The sequence below is a fragment of the Chaetodon trifascialis genome, chromosome 23 (assembly GCF_039877785.1).
Source record: "Chaetodon trifascialis isolate fChaTrf1 chromosome 23, fChaTrf1.hap1, whole genome shotgun sequence".
In the NCBI taxonomy this organism is placed as follows: domain Eukaryota; kingdom Metazoa; phylum Chordata; class Actinopteri; order Chaetodontiformes; family Chaetodontidae; genus Chaetodon; species Chaetodon trifascialis.
This window is the reverse complement of record NC_092078.1, coordinates 4,982,602-5,007,285: the sequence shown is the minus strand read 5'-3', so window position 1 is coordinate 5,007,285 and position 24,684 is coordinate 4,982,602. Positions and strand designations below refer to the sequence as shown.

The following is a 24,684-nucleotide window of genomic DNA, read 5'->3' as shown; positions in this document are numbered from 1 at the left end:
TCAAAAAAACGACCTTTTGCAGCAATTACAGCCTGGCAGACCTCAGGCATTCTAGCTGTCAATTTTTCAAGGTAATCTGATGAGATTTCACCCCATGCTTCCTGGAGCATCTCCCACAAGATGGCTTGGCTTGATGGGGTCTTCATCCGTACCTTACGGTCAAGCTGCTCCCACAACAGCTCAATAGGGTTCAGATCTGGAGAATGTGCTGGCCACTCCATTACAGTCAGAATTCTGGCTGACTGCTTATTCTTTAAATATTGCTGACACATTTTGGAGGTGTGTTTTGGGTCATTATCCTGTTGTAGGATGAAATTGGCCCCAATCAAGTGCTGTCCACAGGGTATGGCATGGCTTTGCAAAATCTTGTGATAGCTTTCCTTCCTCAAGGTCCCTTCCACCCTGTTCAAATCTCCTATTTTACCACTTCCAAAGCACCCCCAGACCATCACACTGCCTCCACCATGCTTGACCGATGGTATTAAGCACTGTTCTTGCATCTTTTCATTTGTTCTGCGTCTCACAAATGTTCTTCTGTTTGATCCAAAGACCACCAACTTGGACTCATCTGTCTACAACACCTTCTTCCACTCTTCCAGTGTCCAATGCCTGTGCTCATTTGCCCATCTCAGTCTTTTCTTTTTATTGGCCAGTCTGAGATATGGCTTTTTCTTGGCAATCCTGCCATGAAGTCCAGGATCCTGAAGTCACCGCTTCACTGTTGATACTGACACTGGTGTTTGACGGGTACTATTTAGTGCAGCTGCCAGTTGACGACCTGTGAGGCATCTTTGTCTTAAACTGTTTTTTCTCTCAGATATTTGTCTACTTGCACAGTTGTGCATCGTGGCCTCCCACTCCTTTTTCTGTCCTTGTTAGACCCAGTTTGTTTGTGAAATGGATAAAAATGTTTGTGAAATGGAAAAAAGTGTGTGTGAAATGCATGAAAATGTGTTTTTCTTTGGAAAACAAAGAGATTTGCAAGTGATCCCAAACTTTTGAGCAGTAGTGTATATTTTAAAATATTACAAAAATGGCCCTTTTTATTATGAAACATATATGTGGAACATATATGTATGGCATATTCAGCACATATATTTTATCAAATGTATGTGTATATATATTTCAAATATAGATTTATTCAAATAAAACACACCTCCTGTTTACTGAGATTACTGATGTGTGTGGGCCTGCATTTTACTTTTCACTTGGTTGTCTCTGCTTTAGTGAGATTAAAAAGTACATCCATATCATCACAAAATTGTATCCTGTTATCTGTCAAAACATTTTTTGGGGAGCACAACGCATGACTCTTTAATGACGTCATTTTCAATGCATTAATAATAATAATTTATTGTGAGAGCAGAAACAAATTGTTTTGTAGATTTTTATTTTCCGGTTCTTTAATAGTTTTCCAAGATTGTAATAATCTTAAGACTGTCCAGTGAGTTCAGGTTTATTCTCTTTAAAAATAGTACAAGAAAGTGTTTGTTTCTTCTCTTCATCAAGTAGAAAACACGTCATTGAAACCGGTCTGTGACATAAGGTAGAAAATGATGGGAAGTCAGCCTCTGTTAGCCTCTTTGCTCACTTTCACTGTGAACCTGCAAGGTGAGAGATTAGCACGTAAATACAGTAACAAAGGATTTTAAGATGCACCCCTGTTCATCAACAGAGATGCAAGTCCTCTACTTCTTTGAAAATCTCCTTCCCTGGTTGACAGCAAAAGCTTCCCATTGGATCGTTATATTTGTCCCTTACAGGAAACCATACAGGAAGCAAACAGACACAAAGTGTGTTTGCTGCAAGGTGTTAGAAAAATGGTGCTACTTTTGGGTTTTGCCATTATTGGCTGAATCATAGTGAAGTGAAAGATGGAAGTGAGCATTTATTCATCATCGTCGTCATCATCATCATCATCATCGTCATCCTCATCGTCATCGTCATCGTCATCGTCATCATCATCATCATCATCTTCATCATCATCGTCGTCATCATCATCGTCGTCATCATCGTCATCGTCATCATCGTCGTCCTCCTCCTCATCGTCATCATCCGGGTCGATCTTCCCAGACAGAACGTCCTCGATCCACTGCTCGAGCTCGTCAGCTGTGGGCATGTCGTCTTGGTCATCCATCTCCATCCACACGCTGTCGGCCTGTCAGAGCGTCGACACACAATGTTAGGAAATCACGCAATTTTGTCATCTCAGACTGCACATATTACATTAAGAGTGATGATGGGAATCGAAATATACTTTAGATATTGATTGCAATCCAATATGTTTTTATAGTATAGTTCAAATAATTGAATGGATTTCAACTTCAGTGAATTTTGGATGACGTTTCCTTCTGTTTTTCATTTTAAGTTTTTGCAGTGAGAACGGTTGCTTACATCCTCGACATCAACCACACCGATCTGAGGAGAAGAGAGGTCGATGTGGAAGGTCTTCTCCCAGTAAGGCACCAGCTGAAAGTGAGATACAGACCGGGGAAGCATGTGGTCAAGCTCATGTATCCTGATACGATTATCAATGACATCCTGAGCAGTAGCTTTATCCTTTTTTGGATATTTTTGCTCATTTTCTGTGATCTGCCATTTCCCACCTGCCCTGTAGGTGCCCTCAGTGTGTTCCCAGCATTCCCAGTCATCTGATCCCCTCACTTACCAGCACACCTGTTCTCTATTCCCTCATTAGCTCCCTGCATATATATCAGCCATCTTCCTCAGTCCTTTGCCGGGTTGTCTCATGTACTACCCAGGCTGAGCAGTCATGCTTTTGCTTTTCCTGGTTCATGCCTGCATGTTCCTGACCAAAGTCTGTTCCTGGTGCTCCCTGCCTGTCCCTTGCTTGTTTTGTTTGCCCTCTCTGACTGATTACCTGTTTTATAACTCCGCCTTGAACTTCTTCCCGAGTGAACGTTACCATCGATAATTTTAGATACTGTAAAACTGTGTTTGTTAAGATAAAACACTAACTCACTAAATGATTTTTCAGTTACAAGAGACATAAGACGACAAAAGGATAGGATAACTGCATTGTTATACGTAAACTTGCTGATATACAGTGTGAGCACAGGTATTCGTACCAGGGGGAAATTGTCAGGGTCGATCCAGATAATGCTGAGGTTGGGGTTATCGGTGTTCTCACGTGCCACCTCCTTCAGGATTTCCAGGAATTCAAAACCGTCTGAGGGAAAGTTGAGAAGTCAGGTACAGTGGTGTGCCCGGTAACCTAAAGCAGCGGCACTGAGGCACAAATTTACCTGGATCATCTTCCTCAGCAAAGGCAACAATGTGCTCTCCATCAATGTCATCCTCCTGCGAACACAAAAATATGAGGATGTCTTATAATTTCCACTGACAAGAAACACACTGGACAGAAAATTTAACACATGTAAGATCAAATGTCTCACCCAGATCTCATACATGCTGTGTGGCTCAAGCTTCCTCAGAGTGGGCCTGAAACAATCAAATTGGCATATTCCAGTGACTTTATGATTAAATGGCTGTATTGATTAAGATCCAGCAATCATTCTCAGCATTAGATTATGTCAATTATGTAACCTAAAAAGGGTTTATGGGTCTTTCATTATGGATGTGATTAATGTTACCTTACTATCACACAGGGTCTCACCTGTCATGCTGTTCAATGTAATCAACCAGCTCAGACTCAATGTAGGGTTTTCCTGGAATGGTGACGGGTTCCTCCATGAATGGCTCATAGAAATCAACTTCATTCAACTTCAGCTTCAGCTTTTTGGCAATCTGAAATAATGTTAAGAGAAAAGACAGGAAATTAACCCAAGAACATAAACTCACGTCTTTGTGTGCACAAGTGCTCAAACAATTCAAACCTTGGGGTCAAATGTGGCAAAGAATTTGACGAAGGGGTGGAACTCTTCAGCAGCATCATCATATTCAATGAAGTCTGGATGGAGACGATCGGGAAAAACAAATTAGTGAGTTCATAGGAGAATTTTCTGTTGTAAATGATTTGCTTTAGATCATAATCTTCAACCTACGAGGAGATTTCTCGCTCTTGAAATAGCCAACCAGCTTGATGACTTCATCAATGTTGTGGAAACCCTTTAGCTCACGCTCGTTGTCAATGATCTCCACAGGGTCTTCAATCACCTGACAGGAGACAGCAATGTTTAAGAGATCTAAACTGAGAGTGGACACAATGTTACTGCATTCACACACCATAAATGCATCACAACTGAACATAACCCTCACCATTGACCTTAAATCACTTACGTCATAGAGGAACTCAACCAAGGTGTCGGAGGCCAGCTCTCCGTCATACTCAATGATCTCATTGTCAGCAAAGATGTAGATGCTCTCCACCTCATCCAGACCTGGGTAGAGGAAAGGGGGTAGGGGGTTACGTCTAAACTCTCTCCACCATTACACCATGAGGATTAGTGCATATATTGATACATACTGTAAAACCGCAGTGATTGATTCTTTAATTGCAGCTCATGATACAATGTTGTTGATCCTAAAGCCTTATAGATTGATTTCCTGCTCTGTTGCTGTAATGTTGCATACCCTCGAAGAGCAACTCTTTGCTCTGTATTATAAATAAGTTTGCTATTGGAAAATTTAAAAAATACTATGGATAACACTGTAATAGTGAGCAATGTTTGCTCACTTCTGCCACACCTGCCTGGCCATTGTGAATGTGTTTTTTCTTATTTTCAATCTTTTCCTATGAATGCGATGTGCTTGGTGTGTTTTCATTTTGTCTCTCTCTCTGCACACCTGCTCATCATTGAGAACCAGCACACCTGCCTGCCATCAAGCCATCACTACCTCACTACAAGAACCCTGAGCGAGTGCCAGTCCCCGCTGGATTGTTGTGTGGTTGTTGATGTGTCACACGTCTCGCTCTGAACGCCAGCTAACCTGCCCGCATGTTTAGATTTATTGTTTGTCATCACACCTCTTCTCCTTATCTCCAGGCTTCCCTGCCTACCTGCCAGCCCTGCCGGTCTGTTAAGCCCGCCGGCCAGCTCACATCACTGGGATTCCCTCTGCTACGCCTACTTCTGGATTTCCCTGAACCCGAGCTCAACACCATCCAGACAGTTTTCACCTTACCTGCTTGTCTGCATCTACATTACAGTTCAGTCTAGAATTGTGACATATTTTCTTGATATATAGGGGATGACAATGCATGCCTTTCCATTAACTGTAATGAAAATAATGTAGGAATAATGTCTTCCATGATCATCATGTTCTCTACAGCTTGTTGACTTAACATAGCAACAGTTCATCTATGTAACTTTAAAAATCCATCACAGGCTCATAAAGCTACAGTGAACCACAGAAATAGCTTGTCAGTAAAAGTACACTGTATACAGTCTCGCTCACTTCAGTAGGAGTACTCGTGCTGATGTAATAGAGTTATCACAGAGCTTATCACAGAGCTTTTTATTGCTTGGGTCTGTCAACACAAATGTACAGACTATAAACATAATAAGAACTGTATCAGAAATGCCAGAGCTGTACAGTATGTAACATTTCTATACCTCTGGTTTTAGTGCTGGCATGTTTTGTTTGGGTTTTTCAGCAGTTTACAGTTGCCGCACCTTTTGTTAAAAGGAAGCTATGACATCAAGTCAACACTTGAGGGCAGAGTTCTTCCATTTATTGCCTACACGAGACCTCAGACATCAACCTTATGGCTCAGTACAGTATGAATCCCATGTTGAGATTTGACATTTATTATTAACACATTTGGATTTTTATTCCATCCATCTTTAATTTTGTCAGTTATGCATTCACTGGAGAGGTGTCACTTTAAGTTCAAACGTATTAAAACGCACACATACTCTAAAGTAGCAGATTAAAGATTTTTTTTCTTTGCTGTGTAAATTGGTAATGAAATACAAAGGTGATGAATCAAAAATCAGGTGCCAAACACAAATAAAAATCCAGATTCCAATGAAAACTGAGCCCAAAAGTTTCCGATTACATGACTAGAAACAGGTTTGGTTCATTCATTTATATGTTAATAACAGGAATAAACAGGTCCTCGTAAAATCTGCAGTATTTGCTGAGTTGTGAGATGTGTCACACTTAATCGGCCACATCCAGTGAAAACACCAGGAGAGGCCATGAGAAAAGCGGTGGGATTCGATTGAAAGACGATTTACACTGAGCCAAAGCTCTCTTTTCTTTTTTCTCATTGACAATTAGGCAACGTTTTCACCAGCAAGGTCTCTGTCAGTGACTGGCAAGCTCACCCAGCTTCTTGGCAACAGCAGAGTCCTTCTTTTCATCGACCAGGCCGAATCCAATGTCCTCATCGTCAAGATCGTCCAGGACTTGGGCTGCAAGCTGGACGGAGCAGCACAGGCAGAGACAGGAGAGACAGGGGAGTTGGACGAGAGTGGGGGTAAAGACGGGAGATAAAGAGAAGGTTGTATTTAGTATCATATGAGGTCTGATTCTATCTCTGACTGGTCTTAGCGGTTCACCCCTCTGTCCATTATTGACATCTCCTAATCTCAGAATGCCATTGAAAACATACTTTCAGTTTCATTTACACGAGTAACCCGTTGGCATTTCAGATTAATTTCACGGCCTTAAAAGCAAAAGCTTTGGATTGCTGCCTTGCACTTTCTAAATCTGAGTGAAACTGAAGCCAACAATTGACAGCCTTCATAGCCGGCCTGAGAGGAGCACGGACAGCGGGCCTCCAGAAGAACAAGAGGGGCAGAACTTGAGCCAACTATGTCGAGCGGAAGAGACACTGCAACAGGTGTGGTGGAAAGGAGAGGAGCTCACACTTTGCCAGAGTGAAGCGGCTGCAGACATGCGCGTACATATTTACACATAGTGTACGCAGATTTAAGCATACATTTCTCACAGCTGTATAGAAATACACATTACCATTTTCTTTTTTTAAATGCTACTTTGCTCTCCGTCTTATTGCTGTGTCGCTCAGTTTAGCGCTCGCAGATGATAAAAGGACGACAGCCCCTTCAAATGTGAGACTGCACTTTCTGCGAAGTGAGTCAAAAGCATTATGTAGCGGCTTGCAAAGCAGCAATTGCAAAATAGATAACATTCATAAGCGGCCAAATGCCCCAAAGCACAAGCACAGTTAGCTTGTACAGTATGTATAGTATGGTATCGTATGTGCTGCTCTTCACAGGCTCATCTTTAAAGCCATCCATTCTTTGGGTCTCTAGAGTCCAGACATAGTAGCTGATGAGTGGACCCCGGGCCAATTTTTGCCTATTCTTGTTTGGAACAGTGCCTTATTTCCTTTGAAACACTGAAACAAAATAATCGCCATGTAAATGGGACAGGTTGCATTCGGAGTAAGGTTTCTTTTATTTTAAAGGGTAAGTTCACCCAAATCACGAAAAGTAGCATATTTTCCAATTTACGTTTCATTACAGAACATTGAATGAGTGTTATTGTCATATCTGTCCATTCATTACAAAGCCACAAGAGAGAATTCACCTGATGTCCTGTCATTGCCATGCTGTTGCCAGGCAAACAAGACTTTAGGTCAGGGCTGGCCAACCTCAATGGTTCGCTGTGATTTACTTTAAAATAAACAAGAATATGGCTCGAGTATATGTCTAATAAACTGCTATGTACATTGCATATCCTAGTTTATACACTAGATGTCATCAATGATTATCAGTCAATGGAAACAATTACCAGAGTTTGATGAAGTTAAACACGCCGAACCGAAAAGTGAATGCCGACCATTCAACCTGTTCTCAGTCCGAATTTGTCACATACGGCTATTTGGTCAGGACCCCTTGGTGTCACTTTTCAACACGCAGGGTTGCCTGATTGACCCGTGTTCACTCCCAAAGCATCAAATGACATAGTGTAAAGAGCAAGAAAAGTCCACATTTGGAGGAGGTTGGTGTGGTTGAATGGGTCAATCGCAGGACCTTCACCCATGGTTCATGTCCTGAGTGAAACCAGAAAATGAGGGTTGATTTCATAAACCTAACCAATACTAAAGGGGTATCTAGTGCCTTAAAAATTGACGCCAAGGGGTCCTCATCGAGCAAGTTGGGAATGAGAATACGTTGGAAAATTTCGGAAACGTTGGCGAAATTAGTACATTTTCACAGATGTCAAGGAGAAATGTGTCTGAATTTGGGAGGGGGTATTCTGGTCTACAGACACTGATTTTCTCACAGTGTTACCAGAAAACTACACATGTACTAAGATAAGCTAACTTCTTGCTGGTTATAGCTTAATGAAAGGACAGACGTGAGAATGGTATCAATTGCGCATTTCCCAAAAAATTGGACTATACACAAGACCCAAACTTATCTGCAAGGTAAGACAAGGCATTGCTAGCAGTAAGTGAGAAAATATGATTTTTGTGATTTGGGTTGAGTGACCATTTGCAATCATTGATGGTTGCATGGATGAATGGGTGTAATTGAAGATGGACTATCATGTCATGGATGGACATGATAGAGTATGATTAACAGATTAATGGGAGCCTTTTTCAAACAATTTCTCTTTCTCTTTGACAACTACATTGCCTTGTTTTGTCACACAAAGTACAGTCAAAGTAAAGGCTCTAAACTGGCACAGCCCAAGCTGCTGTTGCTGGACTTTGAAAGCAGTTCAGTCTCTGTGATGTCTGCTTGTTGCTTTCATCGGTTTTAAACTAAACTGCAGTCAAGGATTTGAAGAGAACAATCAGCAGATACTGCAGCAGCAGAGGAATCTTGTGTTTCGCAGCCCAGCTTTACAGACACAAAAGGCAGACCTTAACATACCTGAAAAATATTTGCTGCTTGACTTGTGATCAACTGCAAGAAGAGGTAACGCTTTAGGGCAAAGCACAATAGTCACAGCCTCCAGGTTTACAACAAATCGGAGTGGCCTTCACGGGAGACAAAATAGGTCCAAACTTAAACACTGACATTGTACTTGGGTGATTAAAGCCCAACTCACACAGGACTACCGGTAACACTTTAAAGCCAAAGTTATACTTTAGGCATCCATGAGCGCGCAAGGGTCCTCAAGACATACATTTCTGTACATGCATACACCCTGTGTGGACATCCAACCTACAGAATATGTCTGCACATGTCTGGAACCATGCAGACTCTAGAATGTTGTATAACGACGCATGCATGAGAGTCTGCTTCAGTATAAGTTTCCTCTTTAGAGGGTGTATGCGTAGTCTCAGTGCAAATGTCCACGTACCTCCAATTTGTTGTGACGTGTCCTCCTGATGGACCCCAGAAAGTATTATAAACAGACCTACTACACGTCTCGGGTGTCCGCAGCTGTCCACATAATATGCGTCCTTTTCCAGTATATTCAGGCCTTAAGTCCCTAATCTATCATTTCTAAGCAGTTTTCATGTATTTAATACATTAGTATAACACACTATAGTGTAGTTATACAGACCTACAAGGACATTTTAATGAATTACTTTAGTAAAGACATATCTGCTTGCATTATGATGGGTTATTAAGCATTTATTATATCTATAGACTGCTTATGAATGTTAAATAGGGGGGACTTAATATACAGTGTTACAGGACTATCATTACCTGAGGACTTCATGCTATTTGTGCTGAATTTGCCATGGATCCTTTCTTGTTATTAAAATATAATCTTCTTCTAGTATTCTAATATTGTTGTTTTTTCAACATGCGCCCCTCCTTTACTTCTAACAGAGACAATACAAACGTCTTGGGGATAGTTTCATTTCCATCATGTCCAAAGAGGGACTTTGTTTTTGCTGTACACCCTATCACAGGTCAGATGATCCATCACATGAGGTCCTGAGGTAATGCTCAGTGTGAATTGGGCTTAACACAAGAAATCAAACGATTATTGAATCATTTTGAGTGCACTGGTGATTGAATAGTGCAACTTGTTTGTTCCCCAAAGCTCATCCTATATCCCCCTCCCCATGACCACAGGGCCATATTAGTGACACTGGGGTATTTATAAGAGAGGTGAAGTTGTGGGTGCTTGCAGTGGGGTGGAAAGTGAAGCAGGGACTTCACAGCTATATAAGGGTGTGTACAAAAGTATGTAGAGGAGCAGCAAAGAAGGCTGAGATCCGTTACATATAGAAATGGGTGTGGATGGGGGGAGGAGGGAAGGCCAGCAGGGTTGATGAGTGGAAGAAGACACTCGAGACACACGTTCGCACTTCACAGCCGCCTTCTCCCTCTGACATGCTGGTCATTTTTAACCTCATTGAAAACGTCTTTCATTCCTGATTTCTGGAGTTTTCCTTCCCTTGATCACCTTTCTTTCCCATCCTTTGTGCCCGTGCATAGTTTGTCTTAGCCTACTCTCCTGACACCGCTTCACCCTTCCTCATCTGTTCCCATGCTACCACCCGACCCATGCAGTCTTAGTGCACAGAGCCAAGGGAGGGGTGAGCAGTGTAATCGCTTGGCTTTCTCTCCAAATGCCCAGTCAGTGTCAGCTCGTCAGGTGACACAAGATGAGGGCAGAGTGCCATGGTGAGTTGTCAGAAACGTGCTCTGGGTCTCTGCTGCACTTGGCTGTGGCACCAAACGATGAGCTAGGAGAAGGTGGCAGGTTCACAGTGCAGCAGAGGGGTCACATTTCTTGTAATATAGCCACCCACATGCTTCCTCTCCTCTGCTCACTGCAGGTTAGCCTACAGATCACTTTGGTTTAACTGTACTTGAGCAGCAGATGTTATTGCTATGGGTAGACACGCTTGTTAAATTGTTTTAAGCTTGTACCATCCACTTGTCCTCTCTTTGCTGCATCTGTTGGACTTAAAGCGATACTCCACTGAAAACCTGTTCTTGGAGAATCAAAGGACATTAGTTGAAGCCAACTTGGATTTTCACCAATTTCTTTTGCTTTACGTGTATTCATTTTGGAGATACTTTAGTTCAAAGCAACACAAACCGAACCACAGAAGTTCAATACAAAGCCTTCGGAATAAGAGCCACAGCACTCGGGTTCAAATTCCACCTGACACACGTTTTACAAAGTCTCAAATTCCTCCTGACAAAAGAGTAAAAAGTAGCAAATTCCTCCTGACACAAGTTACAAAAAATTCCATCAGTGATCCAGTTTAATGGCAACAAAAGTTTGTATGAATGACTGAATCACCCCCAAAACATAATCCACCTCCCCTTTGTCCATTTGTGTACCCAGTACATTCAAAAAAACATGCAAAAATATCCAAACATGCACCCAAATACACTCCTTCCATTTGTCAGTAACATGATGTGATGTTTGGGACCAGGATCAGCAGGGAGGTTAGTAACGTTCGATAATGTTCCTTTGACAGCGCTGGTCTATTCCACAAGATGACAGTATTGTATTTGTTGGCATTTGATTAGGTTGGATCAATAAGTCCTTCACCAGTTGCCAAGATTTCAGAGATGCCAAGATTTCGGGACTTCAAAAGTCACCCTCTGGCCCCTGATCTGTCACACAGACTTCTTTCAAGGCATTTCCATTCTCCTCACACACAACTGGCTTTTTGTCCGACACAGATATGGGTCAGTGCAACAGGAAATCAGTAGGTAACACAGTAATTTGCATGTGATTCATCCATACATTCATAACAGCTATGCAACCAGCAACCATCCATCCATCCCCTATGTAATTTCCATACCTGCTTATTTCTTTCCATTACCAGCGAAAGGTGGAGCTTAGTCTGTTTGGATAGCAGGAGACACTCTGGACTCTTTCATCACAGCGTTACGAGCATTGAGAGTTATGTGGAAACAACCACTCAGGCTTTGATTTTATATATCTGTGTAACAATGCCTGCAGATCCTGTAGAACTGGGCCTTTTCCTGATTTGACAAAAGCCTGATCTTTATTTATTCATCCATCCACCCAGCACTGTCCTTCTTCCCTCTCTCTGCCCTGTGTGTCATTCGCCCCTCCAGCCCTGAGACATTGAAAAGGGCTGAATAAACCATTAAAGTAAGAATTTGCCTTGTTGTTCCCTCTTCTCTCATTGGTCTAAATCTGAGCCTCTGACTGAGACTGGGTCTTTTTTGTTCGGTCGTACCCATGCAGGCCTTGTGCGCCTCTTAAGTGAGCAATTGATGGTGAGTAACATGTTTCTGTTTGTGCGCGTCACCTTATGATGTAAGTCACTCAGTGAGAACCCAGAGGACACGAACACACTGTAAGAGCTTCCACACCAGCTGCAGAGACAGCTAGCTCTGCTGTTAGCATGCTCTCATTAATATTTGAGTGCATGTACTGCACATCTGTGAATGTACAGATACAGTGTGCATGTGTGCTGAAATGGTTGGTTTATGCCATAAATATAGGTGAACCAATGACCATGTATATTGCAAGTTTAATCCTCTTATTACCAATTATTGTAAAACAATCCACAGCCAAGCGGCAAGTCAGGCAGGACCAGCCCATAATAGGCTGCAATATGTTATTAATTACAAGGTTTTCTACTTTGAAACAAGTTGTCCCTTGAATAAATAAATTCACATTGAATATTCAGTGTAGCTGGAGATCGTTCACAGTGTTCCCGTTCCCAGTTAAATGTGGTTTTAATGCGGCTTATTTTGTTGACATCGTCGTCCTGGCTGCATTCACTGCAGCAGAGAGTTTTGTGAGTTGTTGCTGCTGAGCTCACACAAACGTTACAGAGGACAATTTCCTATCAGCTCCTAAATCACAGAATATGTCTCGTTTTGTCTTGTACACAATTTCCACAACCAATGTGTAAATGTAGTTGTAAGAATGTCTGAGTCAGGATTAAATATGGACGAACTGTCTGAGCTTGTCTGTCTCAGTTTTGTGCTGGCCAATCACAAGAGATGTGATGTTAAATGTCATTTTGTTAATCACCATTCTGGATCTCTGACCTTGAATAAAAATCACTTGCACAGACTTGACCTGACCTGTTTGAAATATAGTTCATGAAAATCTATTGTTTGGACAAATCAACAGTCCTGTGAGCTGAGATTTAAGCAATCAATTTTTACCCTGGAATAAAAATAGTGGAAGCCAATGGCCGCTGAGTGGGAAGAGCATTAAAAAGGTCAAAACCCAACAGTATGCTTGGAATTATATACCAAAAAGTATGTGTGATGATCTACAAAAACACTGCTATGGTGCTTTAACATGTTAGCCCATAGCTCAAACACAAACCAGTCGGTAACAACATTATCATCTTTCCTACATTTACTCCAACATCTGGTCTACTACCTGAAAAATAGCTGTATCTGCAAAACAAAGGAACATTAAGAGTTTTTCAAAGCAGTAAGGTTTCCCATCATCCAGTATGAGCATCTGTCCCGGGATCTGTGCAGAAGTAGAAGTTCAGCCAGCTTTTCCCCCCAGCCAGATAGTAAATTAGTAATGGCTGCTGTAACACATCAGGACGTTCTACACCAGGCTGTTACATAACACTGCGCCGGGGTGGTCATGAAAGATTCAGATACAACAGTCAACACACACTCTGACTTGCCACCAGCGAGTGGAACTGCACTCTTTGGAAGGAGACCATCGAGGATTTTGCACAGAGATAAGATGCTCTGATCTAATGTGTGAGACTGAATCCAGAGAAAATCTTGAGTTTACCATTTTCACTTTTTCATGGCACAACAAGGTCTCATGGGAGATATGATGAAACGCACGGAAAGCTTTTAGAACTCACAGAGCTGATTCACTACATCAAATTGTGAGGAGCAAAGTGTCTGAGACCATCTGCGAATGACTCACTGTGACAGCAATAAGCCATGTTAGAATAAATAATCTCATCTGATAAACTCAGAGTCCCTCCTGTGTTTGTCAAGCTGTTTTTTTGTGAGTAACGGAGAAAGGTTTGACAGAAGTTATTTGGATCAGATGAGGTGGCATGATGTGCTTGGTTTGTGGCAATTTTTTTTTCACTGTTGTTTGTGGGAATATGCACCACAAAATCACAACGTTTAACTAAATTGCTATCAAACCGTCAGTTTACCAGAGAAAAAAATGACAATAATAAAAGCATATTAACATTGCCTGTGAGTGAGTGTGTTAGCATGCTTTTATCTTAACATTTCAGCATTTATATGCACATTTCTATACAGCGTATATATACAGTATATGTATATATAGCATGATGTTATCTTTGCAGGAAGTAGGAAGAATATTGGATGACTACAGTAAATGAGGTCATAAAGTACCAGGAAGCAGATACGATGAGATCAGTTACACACGATGTAAAGTACTTATGGACTGTACTATCTGTGCTATCTTTATTCAGGTCCATCACTTTGTGGACTGAAGATGTAAGTCAAGGTTTCAACGTCACAAAATGCACATTTAAATTTTTCATATCGCACCTCAAGCCGCTGCTTTTCCTTGACATTTTTCTCCCATGAATAAGTGATCCCTGATACAGATCAGGGAGGAGGAGGGAAGCAGAAAAGAACATTCAGTAAAGAAAAGCAAAAAAAGTGTAATGCTGATGGAGTAAGTGAGCACAGCAGGATCATTTATAAATCATTATGTACAGCAAGAAAGTACACATACTGTAACGCACTGCATATCACCATGTGCAAATATAGTGTATGGGCTGTTTACTACAACTGTATTTTGGGTTCACAATAACTTCAAGCAATCATCCCCTCCATTTTCAACTGGCAGCCATCCACTGAAATGTTTATATCTGCTATTTCTACGTCAGAACATATTGGTTCTTGAACAAGCTTTGTTGGGTTTTAATGAGAACAGTCAGTCAGGGGTGGAGATGAGGGAGGGGGGTGGCGGGGGTAAATTTAGCATGACAGAAACAGCATGTGGGCTGTCTGCCATGCACCATGGGAACTATTTCGGATGGTTGTTGGGAGCTGCTGACGGTCCCACACTGAGTCTCACCTCAGCTAACACTGAAGAAATGTGGAAAATCTACAGCAGCACACATTCTCTTTGTCAACATTTGGTTGACTACATTTTCATCTATTTTACAGTTTTATTTCTTTCTTTATGAGTACGCATTCTCTACAGATGTGTTTTTATTGATATTTACAAAATATCCCCGGTTATTATATTGAAAGATTTTTTAGAAAATTTTGTTTTTGTTGCATCTGCTGTCCCTGGAGTATTCATGAAACTTTCACCTGGTTTAATCTCACTTTTTTCATGACGTGAGTTGTAAGGTTGGCGATCCTTCACAGGCGAAGCTCATGCAGCGAAAACGCTCAGTATCACATGAAGTTTTGCACTAAAGCTGCTGGTGAGCCATCTGGCAGAGTAGCAAACATACAGTTCAGGTTTACTGACTCGCTTTTGCTCACTTCAGCTTATATAAGCAATGGATGACAGCAGTAACAGTTTACACTGCCACATGACGGCAGTGAACAGCACACAATATGTTCATGTTGAGCACATTGTCTGCTTTATACCATTTTGATAGAATTTGAAACGTCTTTCACTCTCTGTGGACGCTACAGAGAGGTGTATATGCTAATAAGTAGAATTTCTGGGAGTACTGATACTGTGACAGCCACACCTAAAATCCAGGCCTACTGCAGTCAAATGCTTCTTGATGTAGCACTAGCGATGATAAAGCCATTAAGTGTTTTTACCAAGCGAGATTGCAGATGTGCTCTGTGGAGGCTATTCATCTGCAGCAAGGGGCTTGGTTCCACTATGATTATGCTCTAAAATAGATTTTAAAGAATCACACAAAATGTCTCAATTCATGCACCGCAGAAAGGGTGAAGAGATGCACAGTAAAGGTTTGGTACAATAAAGCGACTTGAGAACTGCAGTTCATCATATTCAGTACAAAAAACCTCTCGTTTCATATTGTGCTGGTCATGTATGTTTCTTTGTGCACAGATGCACAGTAATTCCTGTGATTAATGAGTGTTATACCTTTATTTTGAAAGGAAAAAGGAAGAAAAAAAAGGCGTACTAACCAATCTTAGGGATAGCTTAGCACTATCTAATAAGATATTCTACAATGATCCATATTGTGACATGCATCAGGCAGCAAAATATATTGTTTCACCAACAGCTGAGACCCTCAAAATCAAAAGGCTAACGCTTCTATTATTAATCCTCTACAAACAACAGGTGGCTTTTGCCACGGACCGAACTGGACAGGCCTAAACGGTAGTCCAGTCCGAAAACAAACATCTCTACCCATCAACACTGATGAGGTGTCATTGAAGAATAACACCAAGGGTACTTTATCTAAACATAACTCCCGTCACATTTAATGACATCACATCTGACAAATTAGTCTTAATTTAGCACGTCTTTCACACTGTGAATTGGGCCGCCGAGTTGCAGCGAATGCGGGAGATCTACCAAGATGTGATGCTCTCACACTTGACAACAGTGTCGCATAATGGAGAAATGTTAAGTGGTGACAGCTGTGCTATTTGAATCAGTAAAAGTGAAACAGGTCTGACACGTGCAGCTGAGGAGCGAGGGGAGCTCTATGATGCTGGACAGTCTGAAAGTATATCCTGGAGGAAATGAAGTGGCTTGAAGCTGAAGTACCTGATGTGGAGTTCATGAGGTAAAGGGGCCATTGGCGACATGGCCTGTTGGCCCAGCCTGCTTCCAAGATAACTTGCGGTAACGAGATCCGATCCTACTTATGCATTCTGGATGCGGGGTGACAATGTCTGTCGCCTAAAATCAGAGTCAGTAATAGTTGCCGGCTGGCTGTCAAGTTCACATGCACGGGAAGGACGAGTGGCAGAGGACACTGGTTAATTCTGACCCTGATTTAGAAGAATTACACTTAAGAGAATTGCAAAGCTGGCCAGTTTGTTCTGTTTACAGTAGCATCAGCTAATAGCCTGGTTGCTAACAACATGAGCCAACTGACCACCAACTCCTGCCTCTGTTAGCTTACTGTACTAGCATAGCATAAATGCATATTTGCAGCTCAAATTTTTTTGCAATGGATCCTTGATTCCAGAATGGCAGGCTTTTCATTTCTAGCCCAACGGCTAGTAAACCGTAAACTTTGGTGGCTAGCATGACACCAAATTTTATCAGGTGTAACCAGTTAGCTAATTAAGCTAACTATAGGTCAGTCAGTTGGTTGTTTCCTGTCATTTGACTCTTTAAAAAACAAGAATACTGTCAAAGGGGTCTTGAATGCACACATGATGACTGTAGACATGATTTAGTTGTGTAGGAAATGATCCATTTCAAGTACCGAGCATCTGTCACAACCACACAATGTATTATCAAAATCAAGAAGTACTCTCTCATAAATGTTACTAATAACTAAGCAAAAGTAATTCGGATATATGATTCTTTGTCGAGTCAAGGTTGTGTTTTTTTATGCCAGAGGGACATCTAACAGCGGCATAGCTTTGAGAAACTGAGGAGATTCAGTGGACTAAGGTGCATTGCCTAAAATAGCACATAAACTATTAGCCCCACTCCTCCTCTCTTTCCATCAAGACTTTCCACCGCCATTAAAAATGTAGGCATGAAATTTATTGTGCCGGAAGAAAGGAGGAGGGCTCAGACAGTCAGTTTGGATAGCGGTTACCACAGCGACGGTCTGACCTTTTCCCAGATCTCTGAGTAGATGGAAGGAGATTAGAAAAGACAAGGCAGAAGCCTCCTTCAAACCATGAAGATTCCCTGCACATCATGAGACCTGTTGGCTCGCCTTGTGTGCGCCTATGTCACTGCGACCGAGGGGGTAAAGGGAGAAAAAACAGCCCTCGAATCATCTTTTCTTTCATCTGTTTCCTTGCAGGAATATGTTCAGAGCCCTGTAATTTTCACTCTCTCTCTTCATTTTATAGCAATAAAATGATCCACAGATAAAGGCTCATTTCACTGCTGCTCTGTTCTCTATGTGTCTGGTAGATATGAAAAATCAAATATCTTGTTTCATATTGCTGTGAAAATGTGCTACAGAAATCCAGAATCTGTCTCAGGGCGTATTCACAGCTGGCTCGTTTGAACCAGTTGTTTCTAAACCTTGAGTGTTTCACTCCCACGTTCAGTTCTTTTGGGGACGCGTGAACAAGGCAATCACGCACGGGTGCAAGGCAAAATAAGTGGGCCACCATCAGAGACCGGAGAGGGTGGTCTCTGCGCACCTCCACTCAAATTCATCGAACGTGCTCGTGTTTGTAATGAACGTATCAGTGTGCAACTCATTAACATGAACATGAGCGTTGTTAAGTCCTGTGAGAGCAAAGAGTTTCATTGCTCAGAAAAACCGAAATGCAGTGAGAACAGTAAGCGATATAAAAATGGTTCAAAAACCCAAAAAGTCAACCTCATGGTGGCACTAGAGGAAAAGTCCAGAGATCACCAAAGTTAGTGGGCTTCAACCGTGAATATCTGCACACCTGTTGAGACATTTCATCCGCACACCAGCATTGCCATCCCTACTAGCATTCTCTGCAGTGCTCTTTTCAGCCCGTTTCTCCAGTACAGAAAAGTTCTCTGATGGCGTTAACATCCAGATGAAACCCTGCAGTGTTGGAAAATGGGTTTTTCTACTCAAAGCGTGTCAGAAGTAATCTTGAATGAGCCTTCAGTATGTGGTGATAATGCCTTTTGCCATAATTGAGCAATCGTGTGGTGCTATATATATATATTCTTTAACTTGCATCTTTGGGTAGATTTTGTGCTTCTGTGCTTGTTTCTTCTTTTTCGTGTTTTTCTTCAACTGTCTAATCAACTGGGGGTTGCAGATAGAGTGGTGAGACTTTAAAGAGAGGGTCAACAAGGTGCTTTCTGCTATTCACTCATGCAGTTTTTACTGAATGGTGCACAGGGTGACATAACATAGTGTGAGTGCGAGAGTGGTGGCATGCTGGTGAAGATGGTGGCAAGAAAAAGATCAGTGCAATCTGAACTGTGTGGAGTGCAGTGATTGAAGAGCATGGGTATTTACAGTGCGCAGTATGCCAAAGGTCAGAGTCCAGACAGGGAGAGAGGGACAGAGAGATGCATGCGAGGCAGAATTAGGCTTTGTTTTCCTTACTGTTAGAGATACAAAGCAGAGGCAGACCCTGATCCCAACACAGACTCAGCGACCACAAGAAGTCCTGTCTGTGGTCACCGATTGACAGGCGAGACAGAGACGCACTTCCTCTTATATCCTCTAATTACACTCACTTTTGCTGTTGTCTGACATTTTCCTCTTCTTTTTACTCATTTGGTTAATTTCACTCAATGAATTGTGCTTTTTTTTTCTCTCTGTCTCATTATTCAATTGTATTAACCTTGATGCTTTGGCAATGTTGTTCGCTTGACATTCATGCCAATAAAGCATATTGAATTGAATAGAGAGAGAGAGAGAGAGAGAGGATGAATGAATATGCAGACCAGCATTCTCAAAATTAGAAATTCATTTAATCACAGCCTTTGGCACATGGTTGCTAATTCTGCCCCCTGCTTGTTAGTCTTTAATCATGTCTGCGGATGACTTCTGCTTCATAATATTTGGCCTGAGTCATATTGATGGAAGATATTTTTGGCTAAAGTGCTGCAGGTGAGGCGGGCTTATCTTAAGACCGACTCATCGGAGCTGTCAAATCTACCTCGTGCCTCCCGAACGTGCTTCCAGTTTATTAAACAGATTGCTGTTGTTGCTTTGCACAGATTGCATGTGATTACTCCGCTAGATTTGAAATGGGAATGAAAAACTGCACGGCGAGAGCTATGTTAAACCCTGTTGCTATGCTGCATGTGAAAACTTCGACAGACGTAGAAGGGAAAAAGCAGCAGAAGATTGCTGTTGCGACTCCCATTAAGATGCATATTTTTAACATTCAAAACATGATGAAAGCTTTTAAATCTTCGTGTCTTTCTGTCTAATTTATCAACATGTGACCCTGTTTTCAGGTTCAAGCACACAAACTGTCTGACTGCAACAACCTACAAGTTAAACTTTCTTCAAGACTGACTTTCTCTGGAGGGAAAAGTTATCTCATTTATTTAAAGAAACTTCATTTGGTGAAGCCAAAAAACACACAGATTTGATGAGATGGTAACTTGGAACCCTAAGTGGCGCAGATGGAGTTTGGTGTAGAGTTGCAATGATCGGTCGATTAATCAAGTCGGCAATTAATTAGCAATTATTTTTTGGAGTTATTTTCAAGAAAATTCCCCAAATTTGATGCTTCCAGCTTCTGGAATTTGAGACCTTGCTGCTTTTGTCAGTCTCAGTAAATTTGCACTCTGTGATAGACCCAAAGATTTTGACCCATAATAATGGCGGTAATCCTTATTTTGTATTAATGCATCATAGTCAATGTGAAATACTGTCCGTGGTCCATTGATTCAGCTTTGTCTCACCAAACGAAACATTGAATTAGCCGAGGCAGACGCTGAAGCCAAGCTTCTCTTAACTGATCGCCATCAGCTGTTTCATTCATGCTCCACAATCACTGGCTCTTCCAGCAGCAGTGTGGCTGTCATTTGACCAGTAACATCCAATCAGATTCAATCAGGTGCACCATTATAGCCTGACACTTTGATTGCACCGCAGGGAGGTTCATGCCAACTCTGTTTGCTCCTGCAGCTCCTTATCTGGAGGAGGGTATATGTTCCCAGGGTTCTAGCTTCATATTCAAGCTCAACAGGCTTTTATGTTCTCAGCCATGTTTTTTGAATGTTGAAATCACCCACCTACAGCTTAGCCTAAAGCCACCCGATGCTATACTCCTTCAAACTAAGACCTCAAATTTGCAGGAAAGACAGTTTTCTTGAATTTGGACAATGATATTTATGATATTGCTGAACAGATTTCTACCGTAGACCATATTTACATGGTGCCCATTTTCCACAGATGTCACGCTAACGGTGGGAAGCAGCGAGGATACACTGGATTATTTTTCACAGACTAAGTCAAGTCCAGCTGGGGTCAAAGGTGGCATGTTGGACATATTTTAAGAGGGACAGGGTGAGTGGGGAGTTTGTTGGTGACGTGTGTCAGAGTATCGCTACACTTGGAGGTTTTGCTACCTGTCCTAAAGCTGTCAGGATTTCTGTCGTGTCTGCATTTTCGCCTTCTCATCGCTCTTTTTAAACTGTTACCTCTGACTTCAGCAAGTTCTTTACAGGCTACACGTCGACATAAGCCTTTTTGCAAGCTTTCAGCACACCAAAGATGTTGCCGCTATCATCATATCTCCATACCTTCTCAGGAAAAGAAAAACCTCAAGCTCAATAAGTTTGTCCACCCACAATGGAGTAAGAAATCTTTACAGTGACAAGGATTTAATTTGATAGCAACCATCTGATGCTTTCATGCATCATCACTCATCATCAGTGATCTACTTTTGGCAGCCCCTGGCAGATTATTCTCCAGACTAATTTGCTAAATATAACTTATTCTGTTTCTGTTCATGTGCTGGGCGTCAAAGAGGAAGCTGTGATTTGAATAATTAAGGAAGACCATTTATTTTCCTGTATTTATAAGAGAAAAGCCGAAGAAATGGCTCTAAGCACCTTTTGCTCAAATTAATACAGCCAAATGTAATGTGTAATAAACCTTTTGACATTACTTTTTTATGAAAACACAGCAACTAGAAGCATACATCAACACATCCTATCAAACAATGTATGGTCCAAGCTTGAAACAAAGGCAGTTTAGATTTGATGCCCTGAGCTCTGCACTTTAATAATTCATACTTCCTGATTCATAGGTGGTAATGACCAGCTATTTTAAGCATCCCCTCTGAGCACCTCTTGTGCTCTATCCTGATTGGCTGACTGGTCACAACTGGCAGGAAGTCAGTAACGGAGTAGCAGTCCAGCAGGGACCTGCTCCGGTAAGCATCTCTTTCTCAAGCCAAGAAGCACAACTTGGCAGCACCGAGAGGAAATTGATCAGATCCAGTGACTTGTGTGTGTAAATGATGGTTTAGGACTTCAGCCTGCACCCAGAGGGTGTGTAGTAACACAGAGCAGAATAGATTGTGTTGCCTGAGAGAACTGACAGAGCAGTGGGAGCAGTAGCTGAGGTGAGATATGGCCCTAAACTCTCCGTCCATCCCAGGAGGGCTTTTAGCCTCTTGCTAAGCATGCAGGGCTGTGCTGGGCTATTTACAGAGGTGACTTATGGAGGCTGGTGTAAGGTACACTGCGTCTCTGTAAGAAGACACTGCTGCGTTGACGGGCAGAGGGTTGCTGTGGTGAATACACTGGCTGACAGTGGGGCCCAGGTGCATCAACTGTGGGCCGGCTGGTAGAGAGTCGCTTATACGTTTTTATCCAATAAGAGCTTCTGAAGATGCAAACTTTTTCTATTGCCAACTGTTTAGTAGCACCACTGGAGCAATTTAAGCAGGCACCCACCCCCCCGACCCCCACAAGTGTGATTTTGCAGGCCCACTGGTCACAAGCCTCTATTTACTAATAGAGCCTCTGGTTAACTGGCAGCTAAACCAAGCTGGAAATGTGATGCACCATATCTGCGGGCAGAATCAACACTGAGGGAGTACAAAAAAAACGGTTGTTCTGGTCTTTAACAAAGCATGACAGAACAACAGTGGATCATTTGAAAATGTTCTGTTCGGTCTACATGCGCTCTGATTAATGTACCATGCTAATGGTGTAATAAAGTATGATGAATGACAAATGTGTCAATGAAGTAAAGTCACAGAAACACAGAAATACACTCATGCATTGAATTTTAGACTTCGGTTAGTGATGATCATGACAAGAGTGTTTGGCCTGGTCTAAACCTGCAGTGAGAGCCATTGAGTGAAGGACTTGCACAATAGACACTCTTAAGTGATGCAGTCTTAAATGGGTTAGCATGTTTGCTGTAGCTGTCGTGTGACTTGGGTTTGACTTTCTGTCCAATTCAACAATTTAATGAGAAACCACAAAGCTTCAAAATAAAATGATGTGCAGGCTCTTTGTGCTCTGGCTGACTGTAGCTCTGTATGCTGGGTGTCCTGCCCAGCATGATGTGGCTAAAGGCCGGGGATTTCTTGATAAACTGGGCACCACAAAGTGCTGTCGGGCAACATCAAAGAACAAAAGTGTTTATTCTGAATGGCCGCACTCAAAGCAATGCCAAACGCTTGCCATCCTATAGAGGGGAAACAGTCATTTGTACAAGAGAAAGAGAATTTCAAGCCCTGCCTATTGTTTCACCTTTACACACCTGGCAAATCACCACAGGAGGCGATTGTGTGATTTTCCACTTTGTGGGATTGCACTAAAGCCCCGGCCTTGGAGCAAATGGTTTGGCATAAATACATGTGCTGCTATGCTGAACAGGTTGTGTTCTTCAGGTAAACTGGGTCAAGACAAGCCAACTAAATAACAACTTAATTGATAACCAGACAGCAAGTGTTTGAATATGTATTCACCCATCAGTGCTTCGCTCATTCTCCAGCCTGCCTCCTTCAAGGCAGCATCTGTCCAGTCATACTTGGCAGGATGCCACGCTTGAAGGGTCCACGAATCCCTCAACTTGACCTCATCCCATCATTTCCACCTGTTCCGCTCGCCTTCCTTCTCAACCCTAAAGTACGACAGCCATGACAGCATCCAGGATTCCCCAACTGGAGCCAAATTCTCCATGTGAAACCCTTACCTTCCTTCCCCTCTTCCCACTGTGACCCTTCCCCCACATGGGCCACAGATCCATCCACTGTCATGCTTTGGCGGAGACCCACCTCCAAAGCCAGCTCCTCTATCTGAAACTGCTTCATGGCACTGCGTTTCCCATCCACATTTTTGTGGTAGTAGATCACCATCACGTCGTACTTCTTCATGATGGACTTGTAGTTCTTGGCGCTGAGGCTATGGACACGGTCTTTGCCATCGTACTCGGGGATCTCCAAGCCCTTCTCCCCCCAGGACAGGGTTCCTAAAGATAGGAAGACCCCCAAAAACACCCAGCCCCACTTCATGGCTATTGTCACCTGGTGGTCGCAAGAACACCTCTTCTCACAGCCTTAACTGTTGACGTGGGGTAGACGGGGAAAAAATACACTTTGAAGGTTTAACGTTGTCCCTACTGCAAGTTGGTGTCAAGCAGGGAGTTAGGAACAAAGTCTGCTTCCTTTCCCCACCGGCTAGAGAGGAGCAGGTCTGACAGTGACACCCTCCCTTTAAAAAAGAGATGCACGTGGTTTTGCTGACGACACAGAAAGGGGGAGGGTCCCTTTTTCAGGACGCAAATCGGTATGTGAGTAAGCGAGACACCGATCCCACTCATGCAAGAGCCATGTACAAACCAGACAGGCTGCCAAAAAAGTAGGACTTACAGTGAGAGGGGTGGGGGTGGGGGCTCCCGAGCAGCCGTCAGAAAAATAGCAAATGGGTGGTAACATGGGAGGAGCTGTGTTTAGGTCATGCGACCACCTGTTTGAAGTCGTGGCCATGAAAAGGGACAGCGGTTGTGTTGGGTGTTTGGAAAGCTGCAGATACCAGCTCAGTGTCTTGGAGGACAGACGGCATGGACCGACGTACGACGAGAGCTTGAGGAAAGAAGAGCTCCAAGATGCCATTCCCATATTAAGTTTTGCGGAGGAGTCGGACTCTCGCTAAAAATAAGGCCTCTGCGGGACAGCTCTGTGGACAAGATGGCGTCCACGCAGAGGGTCAAAGGGTAGATGTTCTCTGTGGGCACAGATGGATGGAGACAAATGGAGACGCAGAGTCATGCACACACTCGCTTGTGCTGGACTTTTGTTCATCTAATGTCATGCCGTTGGTCAGTTTTGTCATGCTCTGGAG

The 24,684-nt window shown here is 42.5% G+C and overlaps 1 protein-coding gene across 2 annotated transcripts; it reads right to left on the bottom strand.

Moving 5' to 3' along the window:
- Positions 1 to 1,449: 1,449 nt before the first annotated feature.
- On the bottom strand, positions 1,450 to 24,004 carry casq1b (calsequestrin 1b). Of its 2 annotated transcripts, XM_070993234.1 has the most exons (12): positions 23,619 to 24,004; positions 8,778 to 8,810; positions 6,255 to 6,348; positions 4,261 to 4,361; positions 4,026 to 4,137; positions 3,858 to 3,931; positions 3,638 to 3,768; positions 3,417 to 3,462; positions 3,267 to 3,321; positions 3,090 to 3,190; positions 2,395 to 2,469; positions 1,450 to 2,158 (listed from the first exon to the last, which is right to left on the bottom strand). In XM_070993234.1, exons 1-12 carry the CDS (start codon positions 23,853 to 23,855, stop codon positions 1,889 to 1,891), a joined length of 1,329 nt encoding a protein of 442 aa, XP_070849335.1. In that variant the 5' UTR covers positions 23,856 to 24,004; the 3' UTR covers positions 1,450 to 1,888. The 2 variants fall into 2 exon arrangements, with proteins under 2 accessions (XP_070849335.1, XP_070849336.1); XM_070993235.1 differs by lacking the exon at positions 8,778 to 8,810.
- Positions 24,005 to 24,684: the final 680 nt, after the last annotated feature.